Below are 27582 nucleotides of genomic sequence, written 5' to 3' on the forward strand. Positions count from 1 at the left end.
CCAATTGTAAGGATTTCTTTCAGGAAATGTGTCCAGAGGAAGGTATTCTTAAAACTGCAAACGCAGGGACTGCTAAGATCCAAGCAAAAGGTATTGGATTCTTAAAATGCAAAGTGTCTAATGAAGTTAAAGAAATTCCTGTAAGTGATGTCTTGTATATTCCCCAAGCAGTTTGCAATATGCTTAGTGTATCTACATTAGATAAGAAGGGATTTGTGATTCATTTTGAAAACAGTAAGTGCACAATCTCTAAAAATGATGAAGTGTATGCTGAAGCTTTTATGCATAATGATGTTTATAAACTGAGCATTTCAGGTGAAGCCTCACATATGGCGCAAGTAAGGAAGAATGATGGTAAATGTAGTCTGGAAATCTGGCACAGCCGCCTGGGACATCGTGATTCTAAGGTGATCCAGGATCTTTACAGTAAGCAACTGGCCACCGGCATTCAGATAAGTGCAGATGCTGGTAAAATGGAGAAATGCATAGACTGTGTTACTCAAAAAGGTGTGAGACCCTCATTTCCTGCATACACAGGAAATAGGAGTAATAAAGTGCTGGACTTAATACACAGTGACTTATGTGGACCGTTTAATATCCCATCATTGGGAAATAACAGATTTGTGCTAATATTCTTGGATGATTTCTCTAGATATTGTGTGGCCTATTTGCTGAAAGAAAAAAGTCAAGTCACAGACATGCTGAAGAAATACGTAGCCATGGTGAGCAACAAATTTGAAAGAAAACCAAAGGTTCTTCAGACCGACAATGGTGGTGAGTTCACTTCGCAAAGCATGCGCACATTTCTAGAACAAGAAGGCATTCAGCATATCACAACAGTAGCTTATACACCAGAGCAAAATTCTGTTGCAGAGAGAAAATTTAGGTCACTTGTGGAAATGACCAGATGTATGCTGTCAGATAGCAATCTCCCTAAAAGACTATGGGGGGAAGCCATTCTCACAGCAGTGTACCTACAAAACAGAATGCCAACTAAAGGCGCTGAGCGCACACCACATGAGACATGGCATGGTAGGAAGCCAAACCTGTCACACATAAGAACATTTGGAAGTACAGCATATGCTCATGTACCAAAGCAAAGAAGGCATAAGCTGGATTCCACAACAGAAAGGGGCATTTTAGTTGGCTATGCTCCAGGACACAAAGGATATAGAATTTTGAATCTGAAAACTGGCATTGTTGGCATAAGACATGTTACATATTTTGATCAAAACAAAAGGGTTGATAAAGGCTGGATTATCCCAGATGAGCCTTATCATCCAGAATATGAAACTAGAACCATAATAGATATGCCAGTGTATATAAATGCCATACCAAGGCAGATGTCTGAAAGCAACTCACCTGTATCTAACGAGGAACAGGCAGAGGAAGCAGACACAGAAAGGATCATTGAAGAAGACAGTACAGTTGGAGAAGGGGAATCAATTGGAGAAGAACTCTCAGATTTAGAGGATGCGGAAAGGTCAGACCAACCTGTTGTCAGACGCTCATCCAGGGAAAACAAAGGTGTTCCACCCCCAAGACTGTCTTACCTAACAAAGTCAGCAGAAGCTCAAGAGCCCTTAACATGGGATGAGATTGAGAAAATGTCAGCAGAAGAAGCTGCTGAATGGCGTAAAGCTGCACAAGAAGAAATTGATGCATTGGATAAAAATAATACTTGGATTCTTACAAAATTACCTCCTGGCAAGAAAGCTATAGGATGCAAATGGGTATTCAAGTTAAAAAGGAATGCACAAGGAAAAGTGGAAAGGTATAAAGCCAGATTAGTGGCAAAGGGATATCTTCAAAAATATGGAGAAGATTTTGATGAAGTGTTTGCACCTGTAGTGAAACACACGACAATAAGAACACTTCTGAGCATTGCAGTCTCAAAAGGCATGCAAGTCAAACACATTGATGTGAAAACAGCGTTTCTTCAAGGAGATATAACTGAAGACTTGTACATGGAACAGCCAACAGGTTTCATAAATACAAAACAAAGACAGCTAGTGTGTAAATTAAACAAAGGTCTTTATGGATTAAAGCAAAGTGCAAAATGTTGGAATGAAAAATTGCATGAAATATTGACAAATTTAGGATTTAAGCAAGGTGAAGCAGATAAATGCTTGTACACTAGGTGCAGAAATGGACAATATACATACATTTTAGCTTTTGTTGATGATCTGCTCATTGCAAGCGAAAGTGAGCAAGAGTACAAGGACATTGTAAAATATTTAAACCTGAATGTTGAGATAAAAGAACTTGGTAATGTGTCATACTATCTTGGTATAGAAATTGAGAAACAAAATGATGGTTCTTATCTTCTAAGCCAGAAGCAGAAAATAAATGAGCTTATTGAAAGTTTAGGTATGCAAGATGCCCAAGTTGTAAGCACTCCCATGATCACTGATTTTCTGAAGGATGAAACAGTAAGAGAACCTTTACCAGATAACATCCAATATAGATCAGCCATAGGTAAGCTTTTATATCTAGCTACCACATACAGGGCTGATATAGCAAATGCAGTAGGAATTTTGAGCAGAAGGGTCAGCTCACCTACCAAATCAGATTGGACTGCAGTTAAAAGGATGGTAAGGTATTTAAAGGATACCATTGATTGTAAATTAAAGATTTCAGCCAATAGTAATCCAAAACTAATATGTTACTGTGATTCAGATTGGGCAGGGGATCATTCTGATTATAAATCCACAAGTGGATATGTGTTTATGTATGGAAATGTACAAATTTCATGGGCCAGTCATAAACAAAGTATTGTGAGTTTGTCTTCTACAGAAGCTGAATACGTGGCCGTATCGGAAGCGTGCAGAGAACTGATGTGGATTGAAAAACTTTTGCTGGATTTCGGAATAGCTGAAAAGAGACCAATCCAGATAATGGAAGATAATCAGAGCTGCATCCGACTGTCACAGAATGACAAGGTTCAGTCACGCACCAAGCACATCGCAACGAAATACCACAACGTGCGAGAGTTGGCAAAAGAAGGGGTCATCAGTCTACACTATTGTCACACCAGTGAGATGACAGCTGACATCATGACCAAACCGTTACCCAGAGAACATTTTGTGAATCTGCGTATAAAGCTTGGACTTTGTATGAATAAATAATTGCATGACAGTTATGCATGAGAAGGGGTTTGTTGGAATGTAATTGTATTTTACATGCATTGCCTGTCACCTATTATTTCTCTGTGATTACTCTGTGACCTCTGATGTGAATTACTTAGAGAGGTCACACAGCTATGCAACTTCCTGTGGGGGTTAGACACAGCAGATGCAGCAGATGCAGCACATGGAGCACATGGAGCTCATGATCTCTCCTAACCTGAGAGGATCTATGGTGGTGTGAGCATCCATTACCATCTAAGCACATGGAAGGAGCTGATAATACAAATGTATAGTAATATGTATATATAAGCCTGTCTGATTATAATCTAACTGCAAACTGTGAGTAAACAGATGTTTTGTTACTTAAACTTTAAAGTGACTCAGCAGTGAATTATTCAGGGGTGAATGAGAGAGAGATGAAGAAAGAAATTAACATTTCTAAAGCTGAAGCTGTGTGTACTAAAATCTGCTAATTATTTACTACAAATAATCCAACAGTTTTGATAATACAGGTTTTCCCGCTCCTTCGCCGGGACATTCTGTGAGGACGTCCTCAGGAAAACTTGGGCGCCCCGTTCGATTATGCCCCTCCATGTTATCTATGTGCCATATGTAGGCCACCTTTCAAATAAATTATGACCATGTGTGCTGAATATCATCTCATTTTGTTTCAGGGGTTTTTATTAATTTATTGCTTGGTTTGCTTTCATTTATTTCAAACATAATAAAAACAAAAACCAAACTGGAATGCAAAAAGAAACAATGATGTGTTGAGGCCTTGCCAGTAAAGGTTAAAATAAAAACCCCATGGAATTCTGGATGGACCTCAAGCCCTCCATCTCACCAGAGGCGTAGCCAGACAACAGATTTTGGGTGGGCCTAGGCAAGAAGTGGGTGGGCATGCGCAGGTGCCGGTATTGTGGACAGTAGAATTTTCGTTACCCTCAGGGGGAAAGTCTTCAGCTGGCGGAGCTTGGGATCCCAACCGGCTACCGCTAAACGTGTGCTAATGTCGGGTGGGCCTGAGCCCTAAGTGGGTGGGCCCCGGCCTACCTGTGGCTACGCCACTGCATCTCACGCTTAACCTATGTGTGTCTTCAAGGACAGGAATGATCATTTCCAAAAGACCAGGAAGCATTTTCCTTTCTTTTTTGTTTAAGCAATGAAGGTAGGATCTTTCTTTCCCCTGAGAGAATAGGAGAAAAATGAAAAGAAAGCTACAAAATTTCATTTTTCTTTCATTTTCAAAATAAAATGAAATACATCTCTCCTACAAATACATAAGAACAGCCATACTGGGTCAGACCAACGGTCCATCTTGACAAGTATCCTGTTTAGAACAGTGGCCAATCTAAGTCACAAGTACCTGGCAGAAACCCAAATGGTAGCAAAATTCCATGCTACCAATCCCAGTGCAAGGAGTGGCTTCCCTATGTCTATCTCAATAGCAGACTATGGATGTTTCCTCCAGGAACTTGTCCAAATCTTTTTTTTTTACACCGAGATACACTAACCGCTATAACCATATCCTCCAGCAACAAGTTCCAGAGCTTTTTATTTGTTGAGTGAAAAAATATTTCCTATTTGTTTTAAAAGTATTTCCATGTAATTTCATCGAGTGTCCCCTAGTCTTTGTACTTTATGAAAGAGTAAAAAAAATATATATATATATAATCGATTCACTTCTACTTGTTCTATGCCACTCATGACTGAGGTCTACAAAATTCTACCTCTCCTCAGCCGTCTCTTTTCCAAGTTGAAGAACCCCACCTTCTTTAGCCTTTCCTCATATGAGAGGGGTTCCACCCCCTTTATCATTTTGGTTGCTCTTCTTTGAACCTTTTCTAATTCCACTACATCTTTTTTGAGATACAGCGACCAGAACTGAACACAATACTCAAGGTGATAGAGGCATTATAGTATTCTTGGTCTTATTTGCTATCCCTTTCCTAATAATTCCTAGCATCCTGTTTACTTTTTTGGCCACTGCCACACACTGGGCAGAAGATTTCAACATATTGTCTAAAATGACACCTAGATCTTTTTTTTTTTTTGCATCAGGTAACTATGATTCAGATTATTCTACCCAATGGTGCATTACTTTGCATTTTGTCCACATTAAATTTAATCTGCCACTTGGATGCCCAGTCTTCTAATTTCCTCAGGTCTCCCTGCAAAATTTCACATGCTTGCATTTGATTTAACAACTTTGAATAGTTTTGTCTCATCACCTCACTTGTTCTGATTTCCAGATCATTTATAAATATGTTAACTAGCACAGGTCCCAGTACAGATCCCTGCGGCACTCCACTATTCACTCTTCTCCATTGAGAAAAATGGCCATTTAACCCTATCCTCTGTTTTCTGTCCAATAACCAATTCCTAATCCACAGTGATGGGAGCACACCAAAAGCCCAACATTTAATACAAATATTAGGGATGATGGAACTAATTTTGATTTCATAGTTACTTTCAAACTAGATGGTACAGTCCAACAAAGATTACCTTAGTATCTTTATCCAAATAGCTTGTTTGGTTTTACTGCATTGTTACTGGAATAAAATGGTATTCCTTTGTCTGCTATTTTAAGCTTAGAACAGAAAAATACCTGCGAGGAGGGGCAAGAAGTCCAACTGAAAAGTTACTTTTCCTTCCTTTTTGTCTGCTTCTAGTAAAACATTTTCAAATGCTGCTGGTAGGTTCTCATTTCTTTCCTGCAGCGCAACATTTTCGTTGACATCTGAGATTTTGTTTCTTCCTGTGAAAAGAACAATCTATTTTAAGAATAAACAGGAACAGCATTAACATGTAGACTGTAGGCAATTGTTTCTGGACTTTGTCACAGTGGTGTGAGGGGATGCGATTATATTTGTTTTAAAAAATGTATATACATAAAAATGAAACCAGCTGTCGAGGCATACTGTACAAACCTCTGTATGACTCTGGAATCATAGGAGCCGACTCTGTGGGTGCTTGAACACCCCCCATATTGAACAAACTCCTTCATTGTGTCCAGGGAAGGATCATTTTCATTGAGTTTAGCACCCCCCAATAATTTTGAAAAAAGTTGGCTCCTATATTTGGAATCATTTGAAAGTACGTACACTGTATGAAAGTTTTTCAAGATGAGCTTGGTAGAAAGAGCCATATGGTCATTAACCAATGCAGTTGAGCTAGCTGAGGTACAGAAATGTAAGGCGACTTGCCAGCATATATAAGGAATTTGCTGGAGTCAGTATTAGCCTGTACTATTCTGTATACAGCACATGTTCTTAAAAACCATCTACAGTATGTCCATACTTTACTAGAAGCAGCTTAACTCTACGAGACAGATTTTCTAAGTGTTATCCTGGGAGTAAGATGGTCATGTGAAATGACACATGCTGACTTGATTTCATGCAGATGGGCTTTTCCCCCCACCATTAAAGTCTTGTTCACATATGTGCTTCCTGATGTCTCCATGATTGATTATGGGCACAATTTTGCATAGCACTGTTTGCAACACCCAGGCAAACATGAGACTTGTGGATTTTCCAGTCAGTTTTCAAACCATCTGTGCAGTTTTTCTTTAAAGTCTAATGGCTGCAAAATATGCAAAAGCAGCTTCACATCTTGTTTCTGATATTGGTGGGGGGGGGGGGGGGGGGGAGAGGGGCTGGGTGGGAGCGAAATACCACATTTGAAAACGGAATGCACATGTGCTGTTGTATCCCCCTCACCCCAACCTTTTATACACACCCATAGGAATGCTTCTTTTTAAACCATCCATACACACTAAGGAAGCCCAAATGTACTTTTTCCTTTTTCCCAGGCAAAGGAGGAGAGCAGGTCAAAGGCAATTCAAAAACACAACTGAAGAGAACTGCAACAAAATTGTAATAGGTCCCAGGTGAAACAAGGGAGACGATGATGAGCCAAAGGTTATAAAAGGAAGCAATATTTATTTTGGGACCTGACATAGCCCCTGTTTTGACAGAATGCCTGCATCAGGGGCCATGTATCAATCATAGGTGGATGCTTCCAATGGCAGGTAATTAAAATGAGCAAACATGGAAAAGAAAAGGCACATTCATGGTCATAACTCTGACAGCACTCGTAGCTTAAAAAAAAAAAACCCTCCAATCATCTAGTGAGAGCAGCCAGAATACAGCAGTTTATAATAAGGGTCCATCCCAGTCAAACCTTCTGTCCAGGACGACCTTCCTGAGAAAGGGAAGGAGTTGCCTGAATAGTATTGCTCATGGCCTCTAAATTTGGACCAAGCGTGACCAGTATTGGGGGGGGGGGGGGGGGGAGGAGCTGAGATAAGGAAACACCTCCCATAAGTTCTTCCAGTCAGCCTTTGAATTTTGGTCCCCAAAGTTCCAGGACTTCCTCAAAAGACTGTTACACCATTTGGAGAGGATGAAACCGCACAACCTACTTGAGACTACCATTTTAGAAATTTTAGAACAAGGCCAGTGCCAGGCAGACTTCTACAGTCTATGGAGGAGTGGCCTAGTGGTTAGTGCAGTGGACTTTGATCCTGGGGAACTGAGTTCAATTCCCACTGCAGCTCCTTGTGATTCTGGGCAAGTCACTTAACCCTCCATTGCCCCTGGTACAAAATAAGTACCTGAATATATGTAAACCGCTTTGAATGTAGTTGCAAAAACCTCAAAAAGGCGGTATATCAAGTCCCATTTCCCCTTTCCCTAAAAACGGCAAGGCTAAATCAAGAGCAGGTATACATACCATTTGTAATGAGTTGGGCAGACTGGATGGACCATTCAGGTCTTTATCTGCCAACATCTACTCTGTTACTATCTGGCTTATTTTCGAAAGAGAAGGGCGTCCAACTTTTGACACAAATCGGAAGATGGGCGTCCTTCTTCCAGGGTCACCCAAATCGGCATAATCGAAAGCCGATTTTGGGCGTCCTCAACTGCTTTCCGTCACGGGGACGACCAAAGTTCACGGGGGCGTGTCGGAAGCATAGCGAAGGCAGGACTGGGGCGTGCCTAACACGTGGGCGTCCTCGGCCAATAATGGGAAAAAAGGGTGTCCCTGATGAACACTTGGACGACTTTACTTGGTCCTTTTATTTTTACAACCAAGCCACAAAAATGCACCTTAAATGACCAGATGAACACTGGAGAGAATCGGGGATCACCTCCCCTTATTCCCCCAGTGGTCACTAACTCTCTCTCACCCTAAAAAAAAAAAATTAATATTTTTTTCCAGCCTCTATGCCAGCCTCAAATATCATACCCAGCTCCATGACAGCAGTATGCAGGTCCCTGGAGCAGTTTTAGTGGATACTGCAGTGCACTTCAGGCAGGTGGACCCAGGCCCATCCCCCCTACCTGTTACACTTGTGGTGGTAAATGTGAGCCCTACAAAACCCACCACAAACCCACTGTACCCACATGTAGGTGCCCCCCTTCATTCCTAAGGGCTATGGAAGTGGTGTACAGTTGTGGGGAGTGGGTTTTGGGGGACTCAGCACACAAGGTAAGGGAGCTATGCACCTGAGAGCTTTTTCTGAAGTCCACTGCAGTGCCCCCTAGGGTGACCAGTTGGTGTCTTGGCATGTCAGGGGGACCAGTGCACTACAAATGCTGGCTCCTCCCACTAACAAATGGTTTGAATTTGGTCGTTTCTGAGATGGGCGTCCTCGGTTTCCATTATCGCCGAAAATCGGGGACGACCATCTCTAAGGTCAACCTAAATTTCACGATTTGGGCGTCCCCGACCGTATTATTGAAACAAAAGATGGACGCCCATCTTGTTTTGATAATACGGGTTTCCCTGTCCCTTTGCAAGGATGTCCTCAGGAAAACATGGGTGCCCCGTTCGATTATGCCCCTCCACATCTGCCTCACTGTGCAGGAGCTCCTGAAAAGCATGGCTGAAATACTGTGGCTCTGACTTGAACTAGCCCTGACCGAGCAATATGGAAGATCCAACCAAGGGAATTCCTAGCATCATGGACCTCTATCATGCAAGACAGCAGCAACAGCAACAAACCCGCTGCATACACCAGCCCCAATATTTCCCTCTGACTTGGTCCCACCTACTGTATGTGGAAACAGGAATTTGCATCAGGGCTGGAGTAAGCATCAGGTATGAGTCACTGCTAGCTGCCGGCAAAGAAACAAAAGCTATGGGGGGGGGGGGGGGGCGAAATGCTGGCAGTCTTCAGCTGGCAGGACTTGCGGAGTCCTACCAGCCACAGCAGGGATGTGCCAATACTGGATGACCTGAGCCTAAAAGTGGCTATACCACTGGCAGGGAGGAACTGAGGAGAGAGGAGCTCCGACATGTATGTGACTTAACCTGCTGAAATATTAACTCAGTAGAGAACTGGAGTTGTGCACCTGCCTCTCCAGTTTTCCTTTTAGCTAGCTGCTAAACCTCCACAGATTGCACCCCACCAGCACAAGTCTAATGCCATTCAACACCTCTGTTCATTGCGGTGTTATTTTTTGATCATCTAGGAGGAATAGGAAATGGCCTTATTTACATGAGATTGACTACATTTACATGCTACTTGCGCAAGTGCCTGGCGCGCTCGCTGTTTACAGCTGTAACCCTGCTGATCATCCCACATTGGTGTGTGCATGTGCTAGGACGACGCTCATGGTCTTTAGCGCTTGCGTTTACTTTTGATCATCTGCCCACGGCTGACATACTGAACCACCATGACTTACCTGCAAGTGTAACCTCCCTTTATTTCCAGGCATACTGGAAGCAAGTGGAGGGACAGCGCATAGCATTTGCCTAGCTGGTGCTTGCTTGCCTTCTTGACTGCTACCAGGCCAAGACAAACACACTGAACTGCTGTTACTTACCTGCAGCATGTCACCTCCCTTTTTCCCCATTTTTGATTTTTCATACTTTTATAGTAAACTGCTCAAAACTGTGCAGTACATCAAGATGTAAATAAACTTGAACCTTGACATACTAGAAACAAGTAGAGGCAAAGAGAGAATAATGTGTGTTTATTTCAGACTCCCTGAGTGAGTCTTAACCAACACAATACCACTGAAGATCAGCAAGTAGTCTGAGAAGAGGCTGTACTGAAGACCTTTTTTTTTTCTTCCAAAATCTATAATCAGCCAGCACTCAGGGAACTTACACCTGACCTCCTCCCATGAGTAGGAAAGGAGGACAGTAGACACTGCAATCACAAATCCTCAAATATTTTGGAAGGCAGGGGTGAGGGGGACGTGGCACTACCTCCTTCCCCTCTAGTCTGGTTCCCAAGTGAGGAAGGAAATCAGCCCTAAGGGTTGTTGCCTGAAGCATCTCTCAGACTTGGTCTATGCTCCATTGGAAATCTGGAGCTACAGCCTTCCTAGGAATGGCCTACTAACAGTTGCTGTACCAGGCCACATGTCTAGACCAGCTGCGTGAGCCAGAGAAATACTGAGCAGCTGAAGGCAGCATCAGTCCCCTATAAAAGGTGAGCAAAGTCAGCTCTGAGCTGTTTTCCTCTAGCTCCATCTGCTGACAGGTGAACATAATCCATTTAACTGACTCATCTGACATGGCCAATAAGGAAAACTAATTATAACACAAGGTTAAATCCAGGAATACAGATAAAACAGGTGCTAGCATGGTATGTCCTCTCAGAACTTTGCACACTATTTAGTGGTATCCCACAGGGCTCCATTATAGTACCAATACTTTTTAACGTTTTCCTTGTCCCTCTGCTGACTGTTAAACTATTTGACACCCTATGTATATGCTGATGATATAGAAATCCTCAACTGCTTGGACCCATCAGACCCCAGAATATACTCAGTCTTAACAATAAAACTTACTGCCATAACCAATTTGCTATCTGATTTTAAAAAAAATGAAACTCAATCCAAGTAAAGCCAGAGCGCTCCTGCTGTCAGGGCAATTTACAACCTCCTCTCCATTTCTTATTTTGGGTACACCAGTCCCAATTGAACCCAAAAATACTACGACTAGGGGGCATGCAATAAAGCTACAAAGTAGTAAATTCAATATGAATCGGAGAAAATGTTTCTTCACTCAACGTGTAAATAAACTCTGGAATTCGTTGCCAGAGAATGTGGTAAAGGCGGTTAGCTTAGCGGGGTTTAAAAAAGGTCTGGACGGCTTCTTAAAGGAAAAGTCCAAAGAGCAAATTGACTTGGGGAAAATCCACTGCTTATTTCTGGGATAAGCAGCATAAAATATATTGAACTTTTTCGGGATCTTGCCAGGTAATGCTGGTCTTGATGGACCCTAGGTCTGTCCCAATGTGGCAAAACTTATGTACTTAACAAAAAAAATCCACACACACACATAGTCAGTGCTGCTGCTGCTGATTGCATTAGGTTCTTCTAAATATTAACCTATATTAATGTTGCTGTAGCATGGAGAAGTTGCCTAATGGTTAGAACAACAGGTTGGGAACCAGAAGGCCCAAGTTCAAATTCCATGGTGGCTCCTTGTGGCCTTGGTCGAATCATTTAACCCTCCATGCCTCGGGAGAAAGCAACGGCAAACCTCTCCAGTATCATGACAATAAAACCATGGGGGGGGGGGGGGGGGGGCTGAATTGTGTCATTGCCAGAGTCACATCTGGATCTGGATGAATGTTACTGTATAAACTATATATGAAGGAACTGCTTTTCTAGAACAGGTTAGAGCAGCAGTACAACATAACCAACCCAAAAAGGGTATTACTACTGAATTTGAAACCAGATTTAGCCCGTACAGACCTGTCCAGCCTGTGTGAGCTTCAGGATTTACTGATTCTGATTCACGTTCATGTTATAAATTATTGAAAGTTTGCCATCAGAATATCCTTTGAAAAACCACCTGCTTTGTATAAGGAAAACTGCATCAGGCATAAGATTTCAAAACATCAGGTTGACCCAGGCACAACATTTACAACAAAGGTTAAAAAACTGATACAAAGTGGAGCAGATGAACAGAAAGCTTTCTGTTCCTAAATCAGAACATCTAATGCCAGCCAAACATTCTGAAACTCAAAACGGAGCAGCTTCCACACAGAATGTTCCCTTAGAAAGTTCACTAGATATTTGAAGTTTATCATCCTTAAGAACACAATTAGGGCAAGAGACGTATATAAATTTCAAACATCAGAACAAAGGAGCTGATGTGCCAGAATAAGGAAACTTCCACAAATGATGTTTTGTAAACTAAAATGCGTAGAATCCCCCAAAATTCTGGTCATTTCACATGTTTCAGCACATGGGGGGTAACCACTAATAATGCAATTTTTAGGCTAATTTTAATGCTTTTGGGGGGTGTGAGGCTTGCTTGACCCTGATCGAGCTGCATTGTCAATCACAGCAGCTTATAGAAAAGCACAGCGTTCTTAAGCAGCTTTCCCACAGCTGTTCTTTGTTTCCATGTACAACTGCAGGAGTAATTTGTATGGTTCCTTCAAGATATAAAATGGTGTTTTACGACTTTTCGCTGGATTGATGGTGTTTTGTTGGTGCACCAAGGGTTTTTCTCCCCCCCCCCCCCCCCCCCCCTTTCTCTTCTGAATTTATTTTCATTTTTACTTTTCTTTTAATGTCTTTCTTCCCCTTGTATTTTTGGTAAATTTTGGTTTGTTTTTATGATTGGCTCTGAATAATGTTTACATCGGGCTATGTGTCTATACACAGATATTCTTTCGTCCATTTTGTAGTAGTAGTAGTAGTAGTAGTAAAATGCTGGTGCCATTCATCTTTCACAATGGGTGTTAAATCTATTGTTACTACTGTAACAAATTGGGCAGCAAAAAAAAAAAAAAAGCACATTAAGCAGTATTCTATAAATGGCGCTCCAAGTTGGACACTGTTTATAGAATGGCGCTTAAGCGCTGGGATCCGTGCCAAATTTGGGGTATGAGGATTTACACCAACTGAACCCTCATGTAAATCCCCACACCTAAATCCACCTAACACTGTGCACAAATCCTAGAACTGCCCCGGTCCCACCATGCCCCTTCCCTGGCCACGCCCCCTTTACAAAGCAGCAAGGAAAAAATTAAGGGGGTCTTTTACTAAAGTTTCGCTCAAGTTATCTGCAGCAGGGCCCAGAAATGTTTACATATTAAGGCCGGAACATTGTTTATAATGGCTCCATCTTTACAGAATGAACTCCCAGGTGCCATAAGGCAATAGCAATGGAGGGCAATTCTATAAAGGGTTGCCATTAATTGACAGTTAGGTGCTTATATGCATTAGACACTATTCTACAAGTATTCTCGATCTACCGCCTTTTAAGGGTTAGGGTAAAGGATTTCATATTCTGCCTTTCTGTGGTACAGCCAAAGTGGTTTACATATTACATGCAGGTACTTTCTCTGTCCCTAAGTTTTTATACCTGGGACAATGGATGGTTGAATAACTTGCCCAGGCCACAAGCAGCTCCTGAGGAATTGAACCCGGTTCTTCTGGTTCTCAGCCCACTGATTCAACCATTAGTCACTGTAAACTAGGTGCGTCATTTGGTACACACAGGCAAACCAACTTTTCCACCTGCCACTGGCATGGTGTAAAACGGCAATCAACGTTTACTTTACACCTGTATTCTTTTACAGAATCTTGGCACCAAGATGCCATTATAGGATCAAAGCTAAGCACATAGTATAAGTCGATATAGAAGCTGTGTGAGCTTACATAAGTACATAAGTATTGCCCTAATGGGAAAGACCAAAGGTCCATCTAGCCCAGCATCCTGTTTCCAACAGTAGCCAATCCAGGTCACAAATACCCAACAAGATCCCAAAAATGTACAAAACATTTTATACTGCTTATCCAAGAAACAGTGGATTTTCCCCAAGTCCATTTAATATCGGTCTATGGACTTTTCCTTTAGGAAGCCATCCAAACCTTTTTTAAACTCCGCTAAGCTAACCGCCTTTACCACATTCTCTGGCAACGAATTCCAGAGTTTAATTACCCGTTGAGTGAAGAAAAAATTTTCTCCAATTTGTTTTAAATTTACTACTTTGTAGCTTCATCGCATGCCCCCTAGTCCTTACAAACAACTTTCCATCGATCATATTTGTACGATGCCTTTTTGTTATTGCTGTTCAGTGCTTTTTTTGTGCCGGTACGCAACGGTACGGCGTACCAGCACCTTTTTCTCCTCCTCCCCTCCCCTCCCATTATTTCCAGCGATTCTCCGCCTCTCTCCTGCCCTCCCATCGATGTGCAGTGATTTTTCCGTCCCTCCCCTGCCCTCACCTCTCCCATTTCCAGCGATTCTTCGTCCCCCAGCGTCCTCCTTCATTGCCTGCCAGCCAGCGTCGGACGCAGAAGCGAACGGTGCAGGCAGCGATTGGCTGGCAGCGTCGTAGCTTCCCTCTGCAAGTCCCGCCTATGCGTAAACAGGAAGTTGTAGGCGGGACTTGCAGAGGGAAGCTACGACGCTGCCAGCCAATCGCTGCCTGCACCGTTCGCTTCTGCGTCCGACGCTGGCTGGCAGGCAGTGAAGGAGGACGAAGAATCGCTGGATATGGGAGAGGTGAGGGCAGGGGAGGGACGGAAAAATCGCTGCACGTCGATGGGAGGGCAGGGGAGAGGCGGAGAATCGCTGGAAATAATGGGAGGGAAGGGCAGGGGAGAGAGAATTGCTGGACATGGGAAGGGCAGGGGAGAGAGAATTGCTGGACATGGGATGGGAGGGAAGGGCAAGGGAGAGAGAATTGCTGGACATGGGAAGGGCAGGGGAGAGAGAATTGCTGGACATGGGAGGGAAGGGCAGGGGAGAGAGAATTGCTGGACATGGGAGGGAAGGGCAAGGGAGAGAGAATTGCTGGACATGGGAAGGGCAGGGGAGAGAATTGCTGGACATGATATGGGAGGGAAGGGCAGGGGAGAGAGAATTGCTGGACATGGGATGGGAGGGAAGGGCAGGGGAGAGAGAATTGCTGGACATGGGAAGGGCAGGGGAGAGAGAATTGCTGGATATGGGATGGGAGGGAAGGGCAAGGGAGAGAGAATTGCTGGACATGGGATGGGAGGGAAGGGCAGGGGAGAGAGAATTGCTGGACATGGGATGGGAGGGAAGGGCAAGGGAGAGAGGATTGCTGGACATGGGATGGGAGGGAAGGGCAGGGGAGAGAGAATTGCTGGACATGGGATGGGAGGGAAGGGCAGGGGAGAGAGAATTGCTGGACATGGGAAGGGCAGGGAAGAGAGAATTGCTGGACATGGAGGGGAGAGAGGTGAATCGCTGGATGGGGAGGGGAGGACAGGGAAGAGAGAATTGCTGGACATGGAGGGGAGAGAGGTGAATCGCTGGATGGGGAGGGGAGGACAGGGAAGAGAGAATTACTGGACATGGAGGGGAGAGAGGAGAATCGCTGGACAGGGAGGGGAGGACAGGGAAGAGAGAATTGCTGGACATGGATGAGAGGGGAGAGAGGAGAAATGCTAGAAATGGATGGAGAGGAGAGCAGGAGATAGAGGAGAATGGATGGACATGGATGGATGGAGGTGTTGGCTAGGAGAGAGGAGAAATGCTGACTTGGATGGAGGGGAGGAGAGAGGAGAAGTGCTGGACATGAATGGAGGGGAGGAAAGAAAAAAGAAGATGCACATTGATGGAGATGAGGGAAAGGGAAGAGGAGAAAAACTGCACATGGATGGAGAAAATAGGCAAAAGCTGGATTCATCTTATACCTCCTCCAGTCAATTCCATGGAGGAGGACCCAGCTTTTACTTATGGATGCAGGGCAACAAAAGAAGAAGAAAGGAAGAAAGTAAAGAAATAAATGGAAAGGAAGCCCTGGAAATGGAGTTAAGAGAACAGATAGCAGCAGAATCAGAGACTGGGACCAATATGGATAGAAAAACAAAGTCACCAGACAACAAAGGTAGAAAAAATTATTTTATTTTCATTTTAGTGTTTGGAATTTGTCTTATTTTGCACTGGGTATACTGGAGCTGTAACAGCTTACAGAAATTATTTATAATGAAAAAAAATCAAATTATTTTTTCTCCTATACTAGTATAATATTTTCAATGATGTCTGTTTATATGCGCCATGGCTGGTACAAGGGGTGTGACTAATGTGGGTGTGGCTATAATAGGGGCGGTGCCATGTGTGGTGACCCCGCCCACAATGAGTACCGGCACTTTTTTTTCTACAAAAAAAGCACTGTTGCTGTTTCACTATAACTACCACCATCTGTTGGAGTTATTAATACAGGAGGTTAAGTCAGCTTGACCCTGAGATGGGAGTCTAATCAGGACAATCCCAGGAAAGCTGGTTCTCTATAATTTTAAGACAAACTCGGCATATCCTCTGTTCAAGGGCAGCACCTATCTCCGTGGCTGTAAACAAAAGGCTTTCTTACCTCACTGGAGACATGTCATCTGCCTTAATGGGAGAAGATAAAAGTGAAAAGAAACCAGAGCTGGATGGTAGCTTCTCAGATATTTGAGCTCCCCCAGATAAAAGTTTGGGTTCTGCTTCAATTGCTTTCAACAAGTTCCTCCACCTATCAACAGTATAAAAACTAAGTGTTTCATGTCTTTTTTTGTTGTTTTTGCTAACAGAGTCTGGAACGTAATGTCCTTGGCAATGCTTTTTGTGATTAAAACATTTAATACAAGTATGATAAACTACTGCCCTCACTGCAGTTATTCCTGGGGGGCTAGACAGAGCACGGGCAGTAGCAGGTGGCGAGTTTTCCTCTTTCAGAAAGTTGGTAACCCTATCTATATACATACAAACACTTAAAAATGTACTGTTTAATTTTGTTGCCAGTTTAATTGTAATATTTAAATTCAATAAATTATTTTTGTTGTCCTTGCTCTCTGCATGTTGTGAGACAATTATGGGTTCACGCCAAGAAACAAAACCCTCCACCACCCAAGTATTTTAATGTATCCCACCCCACCCCCACCCCATCTCATCTCAGGTGCACTCCACTTTTACTCCTCCAAACAACTGAGCCACTGACTGCCTATGAAAACAAACCTGCCTCTCTACCAAAGACCAACAAAAGCATACAGAGTCTTCATACACAAGGATTAATAAAAATTAATTTTGTTTTGCGACAGCTCTTCCAGTGAATACATATACATTCTTGTATCAGTATAAATAGCACTGCATTTTTTTCTAGTAAAAAAGGTGCCAGTACTCAGGAGTGGGCTGATCACTGAGGGACCCACCCCACAATATCCAGGCCCCCTGCAACCAGTCACAGAATCTATGAAAAGGCAGAATTGGTGTGTAGAACCTGAGCTCTTTCATTAAAACTTGGGGACCATGGGTCAATTTTAGCAGACAATGGAAAAGGTGCCGGTACTCAGTACCCCCAAGTACCCCCTCAAAAAAAGCCCTAATAGCATCTTTTACACATATAAATAGAAATAGCGTCCTAGTTTTAGAGTTGATTAAGACATTGCCTTAGAGTGCAGCATGGCCCATTCTGGTTGTTTGGACAAATAGCTTCTAAATGAATCACTTAGGGGCCCTTTTACAAAGGCATGGGGGGGACTAAGTGTGTACAGCACGTGCTAAATCGGCACTACTGCCCGGCTACTGCGTAAGCCAGGTGGTAATTTTGAATTTGGCGTGTGCTGAATAACATGGTAGAAAATATATATATATATTTTTTTTAGAGTGGAGGAGTGGCCTAGTGGTTAGAGCACTGGTCTTGCAATCCAGAGGTGGCCAGGTCAAATCCCACTGCTGCTCCTTGTGATCTTGGGCAAGTCACTTAACCCTCCATTGCCTCAAGTACAGACTTAGATTGTGAGCCCTCCTGGGACAGAGAAATATCCAGAGTACCTGAATGTAACTCACCTTGAGCTACTAATGAAAAAGGTGTGAGCAAAATCTAAATAAATATTGAAGATTCTACATGGAATGTTGCTAGTGGAGGAGTGGTCTAGTGGTTAGAGCACCGGTCTTATAATCCAGAGGTGGCCGGTTCAAATCCCGCTGCTGCTCCTTGTGATCTTGGGCAACTCACTTAACCCTCCATTGCCTCAGGTACAAACTTAGATTGTGAGCCCTCCTGGGACAGAGAAATATCCAGAGTACCTGAATGTAACTCACCTTGAGCTACTACTGAAAAAGGTGTAAGCAAAATATAAATAAAATATTTTCTACTGTGGGCCGCTTACCTGGCGGCAAACAGGAGTTGGTACACACTGCACGCTTGCTGCACAGGTAGCGTGCGAGACCTCACCACTAGGTCACTGTGGTAAGGTCTCAGGCCGAAAATGGACGCACGCTGGTTTCAATTTTAGTACATGTCCATTTTCTGGCCACTTAAAAAAAGGCCCTTTTTCTTAGACATGGTAAAAAACGACCCAGTGTGTGGCCAAAAGATGCACTCAACTACCGCAGGCCATTTTTAACCATGTCTTAGTAAAAAGACCCCATAAGGAGAGTTGTGCAAAATTTCCCAAAAATCTAAAACATGAAGAAAAAAAAAGCCTCTTGTTCAGGCACTCATTTTGCCCTTTTTTTTCTTTTCTATTAAAAGCAAAAAAGTAGAACTCATGGTGGGGAAAGGAATGCTATAAATGAATCTTGAATTGATGGTTGAATTGACAAACTCAGAACTAGAGAGATCTTCCCACAATGGATCATTTAAATGCTGCCCCCATGTCGTGTGAACACGCCCCTAAGGGAATTTGGTGTCAGCCAGCACTGGGGGAACAGCACAGGAAACGGTCCTCCCGGCAGTGAGGAGCCCCAGAACAAACCACGGGGCACATCCCCAATGTCCATGGCTGGCAGCAGGTAGGCTGGGGTGTGGATCACAGCCGCAGTGATGACAACTACTGAGAAAATATGTGCTGAAAGCAACAAGAACAGAATAGTTTGCACTTCAAGTTTCATGGGTCTGTTATACTGATTAACAAGTGGCCAAAGCATTTTGGTTCCTTTTATTGAATGCAAGTCTACTTTTCAAAAGTCAGATTGTACCTCTTCACTGTTAAAATTTAGAGGAAGCAAAAACTGGTGGAAGACTGCAAATAAAAAGTAGGCAACAAAAGATATGGTCCTAATTTTTTTTTTATCCTTTCAAATTCCTTGCCTTTGGTAGAGATGGTTTTATAAATAAAAGGGAGGAGCACTTTCCTTCTGGGACCAAAAGGGAAACTGGTATTGCAGGCATTACGCAGAGCTAACTTCCTCCCCCTTTCCATGACCTTCACCTATAATTACAGACGGTTTCAAGTATGCCACAGCTTTACTAATATAACTTACTGGGACTGTCTCTCACAGATATACCTAAGTCATTAGAACCAAACTCCCCACCCTCTGAAGTAATTTACCATATTACTTGCCAAACAGACTTTCACATGAGGCCACATAATCACCACAGTGGCGTACCAAGGGGGGGCGGTGGGGGCGGTCTGCCCCAGGTGCACGCCACTGGGGGGGTGCCGCGCGCCTGTCGCCTCTTCGTTTTCATGCTCCCTTTGCCCCGGAACAGGAAATAACCTGTTCCGGGGCAGAGGGAGCATGAAAACGAAGAGCCGGCAGGCGCGCGGCACCCCCCTCCCCCCAGCGGCATGCACCCGGGGGGGGGGGGTTCTTTCGCCGGGGGATCGCACTGCACACAGGGGGGGGGCGTCGCGCTGTTCCAGGGGGGGCACTGCACCCGGGGGGGCGGGGCACATCGGCAATCCGCCCCGGGTGTCAGCCCCCCCCAGGAACGCCACTGAATCACCACCAAACCATTTGGTGCTCCATGTGATTAGATAGGGTGCCAGTTCTCCTAGCCAGCACCACTGATTATTTCAGAAAGGTCATACACCTACATCAGCTGGACCTCAGTTGTATAGGCCCTGCCTTCCTCTCACTCTCCTCCATATTTCAACATTTTGGTTCAGGTAACCCACTGTAACAATTTTACAAGCACACAATAAAATACATGAACAGCTTGAATGATTGAGAAAAATATTTTGGAAGAGGAGGGAATCCCTCCACTTAATAAAGCATGAGAAATAGCAGAGTGACATCTTCCCCTATCTCAAGACATATCCTGTTCCTTTCAAACCAGACACCCCGCACTGACCAATCCTACATTTCCAGTCTCCCATCGCCCCCGCTCCTCATTACTCTTGCTACTGCCCCTTCTATAATCCTCTTTTAAACAAACCCCCTTACTCCCCACCCGTGTTCATGCCCTGCCCCTAATTCTCTCAATATTTCCCGTAGAAAGTGCCTCAAGAAGGGTAGTCACCTTATCTGAGAGCAAAGATAGTTGAAAAGATTGCCTTCCACTTGTACATTATTTAAATTATCCACAATACTCACACTCATATCTTGCGCATTCTTACCTTCTCCTTTTAAATGGTGGACATCCGCACTTGTGCAGCTTATAAAGCTAGGTTTTGGTTGACTGTCTTCAAACAGTTTCCTATGAGTTGTTACCAAACCTTGTATTTCACCTTCTAAGAAAAAAAAAACACAAATTTTGACAAATCTTTCATTTTACAAAATAATTTAACTTGTCTTATTAGTATGACATAGGGAGGGCAATTTTCAAAAGTAATTTTCACAAGTCAATGGCTATTTGGTCGTGAAAATCAGTTATCTGAAAATTATCTACCCTGTGTACTGAATATGTACACATTTACAAATAAGAAGCCTAGTGGTTAGTGCAGCGGGCTTTGATCCTGGTGAACTGGGTTTGATTCCCACTGCAGCTACTTGTGACTCTGGGCAAGTCACTTAACTCTCCATTGCCCCAGGTACAAAATAATAAACCAGGGGCATAGCCAGACCGGCGGGAGGGGGGTCCAGAGCTCGAGGTGAGGGGGCATATTTTAGCCCCCCCTGCGCCGCTGACCCCCCTGCCATTGCCGACCCCTCCCCCCGCAAACTTTGGACCCCCCCCCCGCCGTCGCCTACCTTTGCTGGCCGGAGACCCCAATCCCCGCCAGCCGAGGTCCTCTTCTTCCAGCGCAAGGCTTTGTTCTGTTTCTGAGTCTGACGTCCCCAGCCCAACCTGACCTTCCCCTGGCTGCTGCCCAACCAAACGAAGGGCCAGGCAGCTTTTGGACGGTTTCTCTGCTCCTTCCTGCCACAGCTCCCTGATCAACAGCCCTCCTCTCTGTTCCTTTCCCCCCCCCCCCCCCCCCCCCCCCCGCGTGTTTAACCCTTTTACTTTCAGGTGCAGCGACGGCAGTGAAGAGGACAACACAGCGAGCTCGACTCCAGCTTCTCCCTTCCCTCACACAGTGTCCCAGCTTCTGTGATGGTGGGACACTGTGAGGGAAGTTGGAGGTGGACATGGTGAGTGAAAAAATATCAAATGGAAAGAAGACACTGGGACCAAAAGTGAATAGATAAACTAAATGATCAGACAACAAAGGTAGAAAAAAAAAGTATTTTATTCAGAATTTATTAATTGGAATATGTCAGCTTTTGGAAATATGCATCTGTGAAATTTTGCATGTAAGTTTCAATTTTTCTAGTATTGCTGCATGCTGAGTCTGACTTCTTGAGGTAACTTTCCAGTTCAGTATTTTGCCTTCATATCTGTTGTATATGTAAAAATGTAAGGCGTCTTTTTCTCCTCTCTTTGCGCATCTCAGAGTCTGTACCAAAGGAAGATATACACATTCCCTGCCCATTTGGATAGTATATAAGATCAGCATACAGTGAGAAGACTCCTGACGCAGGCCTGTATGGCCGAAACACAGCTGTGTCGAGTCCCTTTCTCCCTGCTATCCATTGATTAATAAAGTTTATTTTTTAAATTTCAACAACCAAGTGTTGACGCCTTACATTTTTATATATACTTGGATTTTTTTTCTTGTGTTCTTTCATTATTATTTTTTTAATTTTTTTCTTATTTTGTCTTTTTTCTTTTGTTGGTCCTCTTCGCTGTTTTGTTTGTTGCTATTTTTTGCGAAGACTGGTTTCTTCTGTTTTTTGCGCTTCATATCTGTTGTGCCATGTGTTTTTCATGTGTGATCAAGGTGCAGTATTCTGCTAGCATGTACTATTTGCAGCCCTTTTAGTTTTGTTTTTCACTAGGTTGTGTACTGGTGTTTTTGAGCCCAGTGTGATTACAGTGCTGCCTTTCCACGCATAAGGTTGTAGCTCGTCCTCTCCTTGGAATTAGTGCTGTTATGGTTTGGTAAGGTTATGAGTGTGTTTTTGCACAAGTTTGTGTATAGTGTTTTGCAGTGGAGAGACTGTGTGTTGGCCTTACTGAGGTGGCACCAAAACATCAGAAAGGGTGCAGAGCCTAAATCAGTGATAGCGAACCTTTCAGAGACCCAGTGGCGTAGGAAGGGGGGGCGGTGGGGCGGTCCGCCCCGGGTGCACGTGCTGGGGGGGTGTCAGATCCGCTGGTTCCCTGCCCCCTCTGCCCCAGAACAGGTTACTTCCTGTTCCGGGGCAGAGAGAGCAAGGAACCAGCGGAGCCGACGCAGCTCCTAGCGACGTGCACTCGGGGGCAGATCGGCCCTCTCGCCCACCCCTCACTTCCCAATTAAAGTAAGAATGGCGCCGGAGGGGGGAGGGTGCTGCACCCAGGGGGGGGGGTGCAGCGGCGACCCACCCTGGGTGTCAGCCACCCTCGCTACGGCACTGCAAAGACCGAGTGCCCAAACAGCAACCCAAAATCTAATTATTTATCGCAAAGTGCCAACTGGGCAATTTAACCTGAATAACCGAACTTTAAAAGCATTTGGCATGCTTTTGAATAATTAATGTGATTTTTGCTGTTGCATGCATGCTGATAACTCCCTTCCCCTCCATCCATGTGCATCTCCTTCCTGTCTTCCCTTCCCTCCCCTCCATCCGTCCAACAATTGCCCTCCCCTCCATCCACCCATGTCCAGCAACTCTCCTCTCCCCTGCCCTCCATCCATCCATCCATACCCAGCAATTCTCTTCTCTCCCTTGTCCTGCCCCCCTGCATCCATCCATACCCAGCAATTCTCTTCTCTCCCTTGCCCTGCCCTGCCCTCCCCTCCCCTCCCATCCCTCCCCTCCTGCTCCCATCCATGCCCTGCATGTAAATCTTTTTTATTACAAATCTTTTCCGGAGATGGGAAGGCGGTAGAATGAAAGGACATGAAATGAGATTGAAGGGGGGCAGACTCAAGAAAAATGTCAGGAAGTATTTTTTCACAGAAAGAGTGGTGGATGCTTGGAATGCCCTCCCGCGGGAAGTGGTGGAGAAGAAAACGGTAACGGAATTCAAACATGCGTGGGATATACATAAAGGAATCCTGTGCAGAAGGAATGGATCCTCAGAAGCTTAGCCGAAATTGGGTGGTGGAGCCGGTGGGGGGAAGAGGGGTTGGTGGTGGGGAGGCGAAGATAGTGGTGGGCAGACTTATACGGTCTGTGCCAGATCCGGTGGTGGGAGGCGGGACTGGTGGTTTGGAGGCGGGGAATAGTGCTGGGCAGACTTATATGGTCTGTGCCAGAGCCGGTGGTGGGAGGCGGGGCTGGTGGTTGGGAGGAGGGGATAGTGCTGGCCAGACTTATACGGTCTGTGCCCTGAAAAAGACAGGTACAATTCAAGGTAAGGTATACACATGAGTTTATCTTGTTGGGCAGACTGGATGGACCGTGCGGGTCTTTTTCTGCCGTCATCTACTATGTCATATGTTACCTCCGTTGAAGCGGCCGCATCTTTGAAAGCCCTACCCTTCTCTAGCCTTCCCTTCATGAGTTTGTTCCCTCAGAGTCAGGCCCGCCCTCGCGGAAATGATGTCAGAAGGCAGGACTGACTCTGAGGAAACGAAGGGAAGGCTAGAGACGGGCAGGGCTTTCAAAGACGCGGCCGCTTCGATGGAGGTAGTCAGCGCCGGTGGGGAGGACATGCGAGGGGATGTTGGGTGGGCGGGTCTGGAGGGAAAGTGGCTGGGCCTGGGCCCGTTCAGGCCCGCCCAATGGCATGCCAACAGAGAGGGCTCTGTGTGCCCTCTCTGGCACGCGTGCCATAGGTTCGCCATCACTGGCCTAAAACATGACACACTACCTCTTGAAGGATCTACATATGGTCGTTAATAAAAGGAGCTCATTGTGAACACTATCCACCCTAAAAGGGTGTTTTGTGGCTCTACATGAGAATTGTGATATGATCCCTTGTTTCATATTGTTGACGGTCTGCATTTTCCATATGGGTGGTATATTGGTGTATTAGGGTCTGCCCAGTGTAATATTTATGGTACAGTAAAGTTCTGAGTGTGTTTTTGCACAAATTTGTGCATAGTGTTTTGCAGTTGAGTGATTGTGGTTAGTATATGCTTTGAGCAACCACTTTATTCTTTGACATACGATACATATCTAATATCTAAATTTAATAAAAGATATTAATTGTGACTTTTATTTTTACTTTTTTTTCTGTGTGTTGTCAGACAATTATGGATGTAAGCTCCGCCCCTTTAGCCTCCCCAAACAGTTGGGCCACCGACCGCCTATGCTGTCTTGATTAGATTGTGCGCTCTGTCAAGCAGGAACTGTCTCTTCATGTCCAGTGTACAGCGCTGTGTACGTCTAGTAGTGCTATAGAAATAATAAGTAGTAATAAGTAGTAGTAGTAGCACTTACAAGTCCAGGTTCTGAAATACCAGTTTATACATGTAATTGTTGACACTTACTCCTCATTCTATAACCTTAGTGCCTAAATGTGGCTTACATAGTGGCCTCATCTTCGGAAAAACACGATTTGAAAGCACAAAACCCCTCCGCGAAAAACTACACTGGCTCCTAATCAAAGAACGCATTGCCTTCAAAATCTGCATTATGGTTCACAAAATTATCTACAGTGAAGCACTGGGTTACATGACAGACGATCGACCTACCAACTAGAAATACATCCAAATCAACACGAACGTACCTAAATCTACACTATCCAAGCTGCAAAGGACTCAAATATAAATCAACTTATGCATCCAGTTTTTCCTACATCAGCACACAACTGTGGAATGCATTACCAAAAGACTTGAAAACCACATACGACCACTTACACTTCAGAAAGACACTTAAGACCCACCTGTTTAAAAAGGCATACCCTACTGACCCAACATAAACGCCTGATCTCAGCGACACAACAACACTAAAGTTCGTAATGGTCATCACACAACTCTCCTGTCGTACGATTCCTTTATGTGGTCCTACACATGAACCTTATCCTACCACATCACCACCTTGTATTTGTTTACTCTGGAGTCGGCAAACAGCTCTCCGGCACTATGTAAGCCACATTGAGCCTACAAATAGGTGAGAAAATGTGGGATACAAATGTAACAAATAAATAAATAAATGAAAGTGCCATTTACACACCAAGGACCCTCAGTGCGCCCTACCATGGGTTTTTTTCCCCACACTCTGCCATTTTTGTCACAGCTATAAAATGGATTTTTTTTTCCATTTTTTTTGTATTAATGGCCAAGAGTTCATTTTCTTTTAGCACGCAGCCATTAACAAAAAAAAGTTACTGCATGAGCACTTAGCACCACCCATTTTGTAGGAGGTAAGGGCTCATATGGTTAACCAGTTAGCATGCAGTAAATGATTAGCGCAGGAATGCCCCCATAACATACCCCCTCCCCAAAATATTGAAAAAAGGTGTTAACACATGGATCAGCGCATCATAAAAAGGTACTTAGCAAAGGACACCCCAGTACGTCCCGTGGTACACCATTTTAAGCTGCATTAGGTGTGCATTAGTGCAGCTTAGCAAAAGGGCCCCTAAGATTCTAGAATACTGGCACTTATGCTCATGGGCATTACGATCATATACGTAAGTGCCGGTTGGGCACCAAGCAGTATTCTGCAAGAAGAGCACAACTGCAAATGGAGCTGATACATGGGCAGGTCCCAGACTTACACACATAACTTACAGAATGCTATAAGTTACGTACTAAAGTACAACATTTATGCCTACCTTTTAGTGCCTAAATGTTGGCAAGCAAATGTGGACTTACGCTCTATTCTATAATGGGAATTGGGTGCCCAGGTGGCATTATAGAATTCACGCTCTGTGCCCTGTATTTTGATGCCCAGATTTGGACACTCATTATAGAATTGTCCCAGTTAGAGCGGTTGTTGTTAAGATGCATTAAGACCCTAATGCATGTTAATTTGGCCCTTAAAGGGCACCAGCACACATAACTGTACTGTGTGTTAATTTTTTGTAGTGTGGGTTACACAGTAATGAGATGCAAAAGCATGTAAAACAGCTCATTACTATTTAAATCCATGCTTCTGGGCAGTTCTTAAGGGGGCCAATCAAACTGTCAGTGAGCTCTCCCCCAATTCGATCAAGCCTCCTTCTACCCGTAGGCCCCTGGGTCTACCTTGAAAAATCCCTGTGGTCTGATAGGGTTGTGGCAGTAGTAATCCCCTATCACTCCTGCCCTTGTTGGCTCTGGATTAAAAATGGCTCCAGTGATCTCTAGCAGTAGTCTCACAAGACTACTGGCTAGAGGACAAGCTGCAGTATAAAGGCAATGCTAGGGGGTCACAATGCCATTTTGAACCTAGCACCAAAAAGGGCAGGAACGACAGGGGGATCACTCCTTCCCCTGATCCCACCCAACCCCATGGATTTTTCAACATAGACCCGGGGAGGACTGAGCATTCCAGGTGGAGGGGGTCGGCGAAGATATGGAGAGAAAGTTCACTGTTACTTTGGCCAGCCCCTTTAAGAAGTGCCTGGGAGCAGTTGGCCACAGCTTGGCAGCCTGATGCTCCTGGAATGGTATAATAACACTGCTTGCATCAGTAGATCACTTTCTTCCCAACCTGGACGTCTCAAATCTGATTTCTACATTCTATCCAAAATGGAGCTGCACCTGTTAGGGATAACTTGTTTTTGCTTGCTTTTCTGATTTTAAGTATATTCAATTTCTAGCTTACCCTGAGAGTTCTCAGTTTCATGCGTAGACATTTTTGATGGCTTTGGTTTATCCAGTTTGGTCCTCGTAGAAGTCTTGTCCTTGTTATCCCAGATGTTTACAGTAACTACATGAGATGAAATGTTCAATAGAAATGCCTTGGTAACCTTAAGTTCAATATTGTGGCTCCATGCCAACCACACTCTTTCACCGTTGTGCCATGGTTTCAAAATCTATCAAGTGGGAAAAAAAGTTTAAAATATGAATCAAGTAAATAAATGAATGTAGGCCCATAGTACAAAAAACGATGACTATTGTGTACATTTCAAGGGAAATTTTCAAGCCATCTGCACAGAGACAAACTAGGCATACTACCTAGGCTAAATGAAAATGAATGCCCCCACCTCCATAACTTTCTTCAAATGAAGATATTATAATGAATTTTTAAAAAATGAAAATAATGCTTGAAACTTGCTCTTTTATTATATGTATTTATTTTTCTATATAGGCACCACCATTTGTCAGACATTTCTGCCAACAATGGACAAGTTTTTGAAGGTCATCATGAAAGAACGATACATCTTGTCTCTTCAACCAGTCACTCCTACTCCTTTTTTTACCCCTTCATTTGAGTTAACAGT

At 44.0% G+C, this 27582-nt stretch overlaps 1 protein-coding gene across 3 annotated transcripts in view; it reads right to left on the bottom strand.

Moving 5' to 3' along the window:
• KIAA1257 (KIAA1257 ortholog) overlaps positions 1-27582 on the bottom strand; it is a 126038-nt gene that overhangs the window by 78432 nt on the left and 20024 nt on the right. For all 3 annotated transcript variants that reach the window (XM_030207946.1, XM_030207948.1, XM_030207947.1), the window contains exons 4-6: positions 26964-27174; positions 20411-20524; positions 5737-5886 (exon numbers count right to left, since the gene is read on the bottom strand). In XM_030207946.1, the coding sequence (XP_030063806.1) occupies positions 5737-5886; positions 20411-20524; positions 26964-27174 (475 nt within the window). The remainder of the gene's footprint in view (positions 1-5736; positions 5887-20410; positions 20525-26963; positions 27175-27582) is intronic.

The sequence above is a fragment of the Microcaecilia unicolor genome, chromosome 6 (genome assembly GCF_901765095.1).
Source record: "Microcaecilia unicolor chromosome 6, aMicUni1.1, whole genome shotgun sequence".
Taxonomy (NCBI): Eukaryota; Metazoa; Chordata; class Amphibia; order Gymnophiona; family Siphonopidae; genus Microcaecilia; species Microcaecilia unicolor.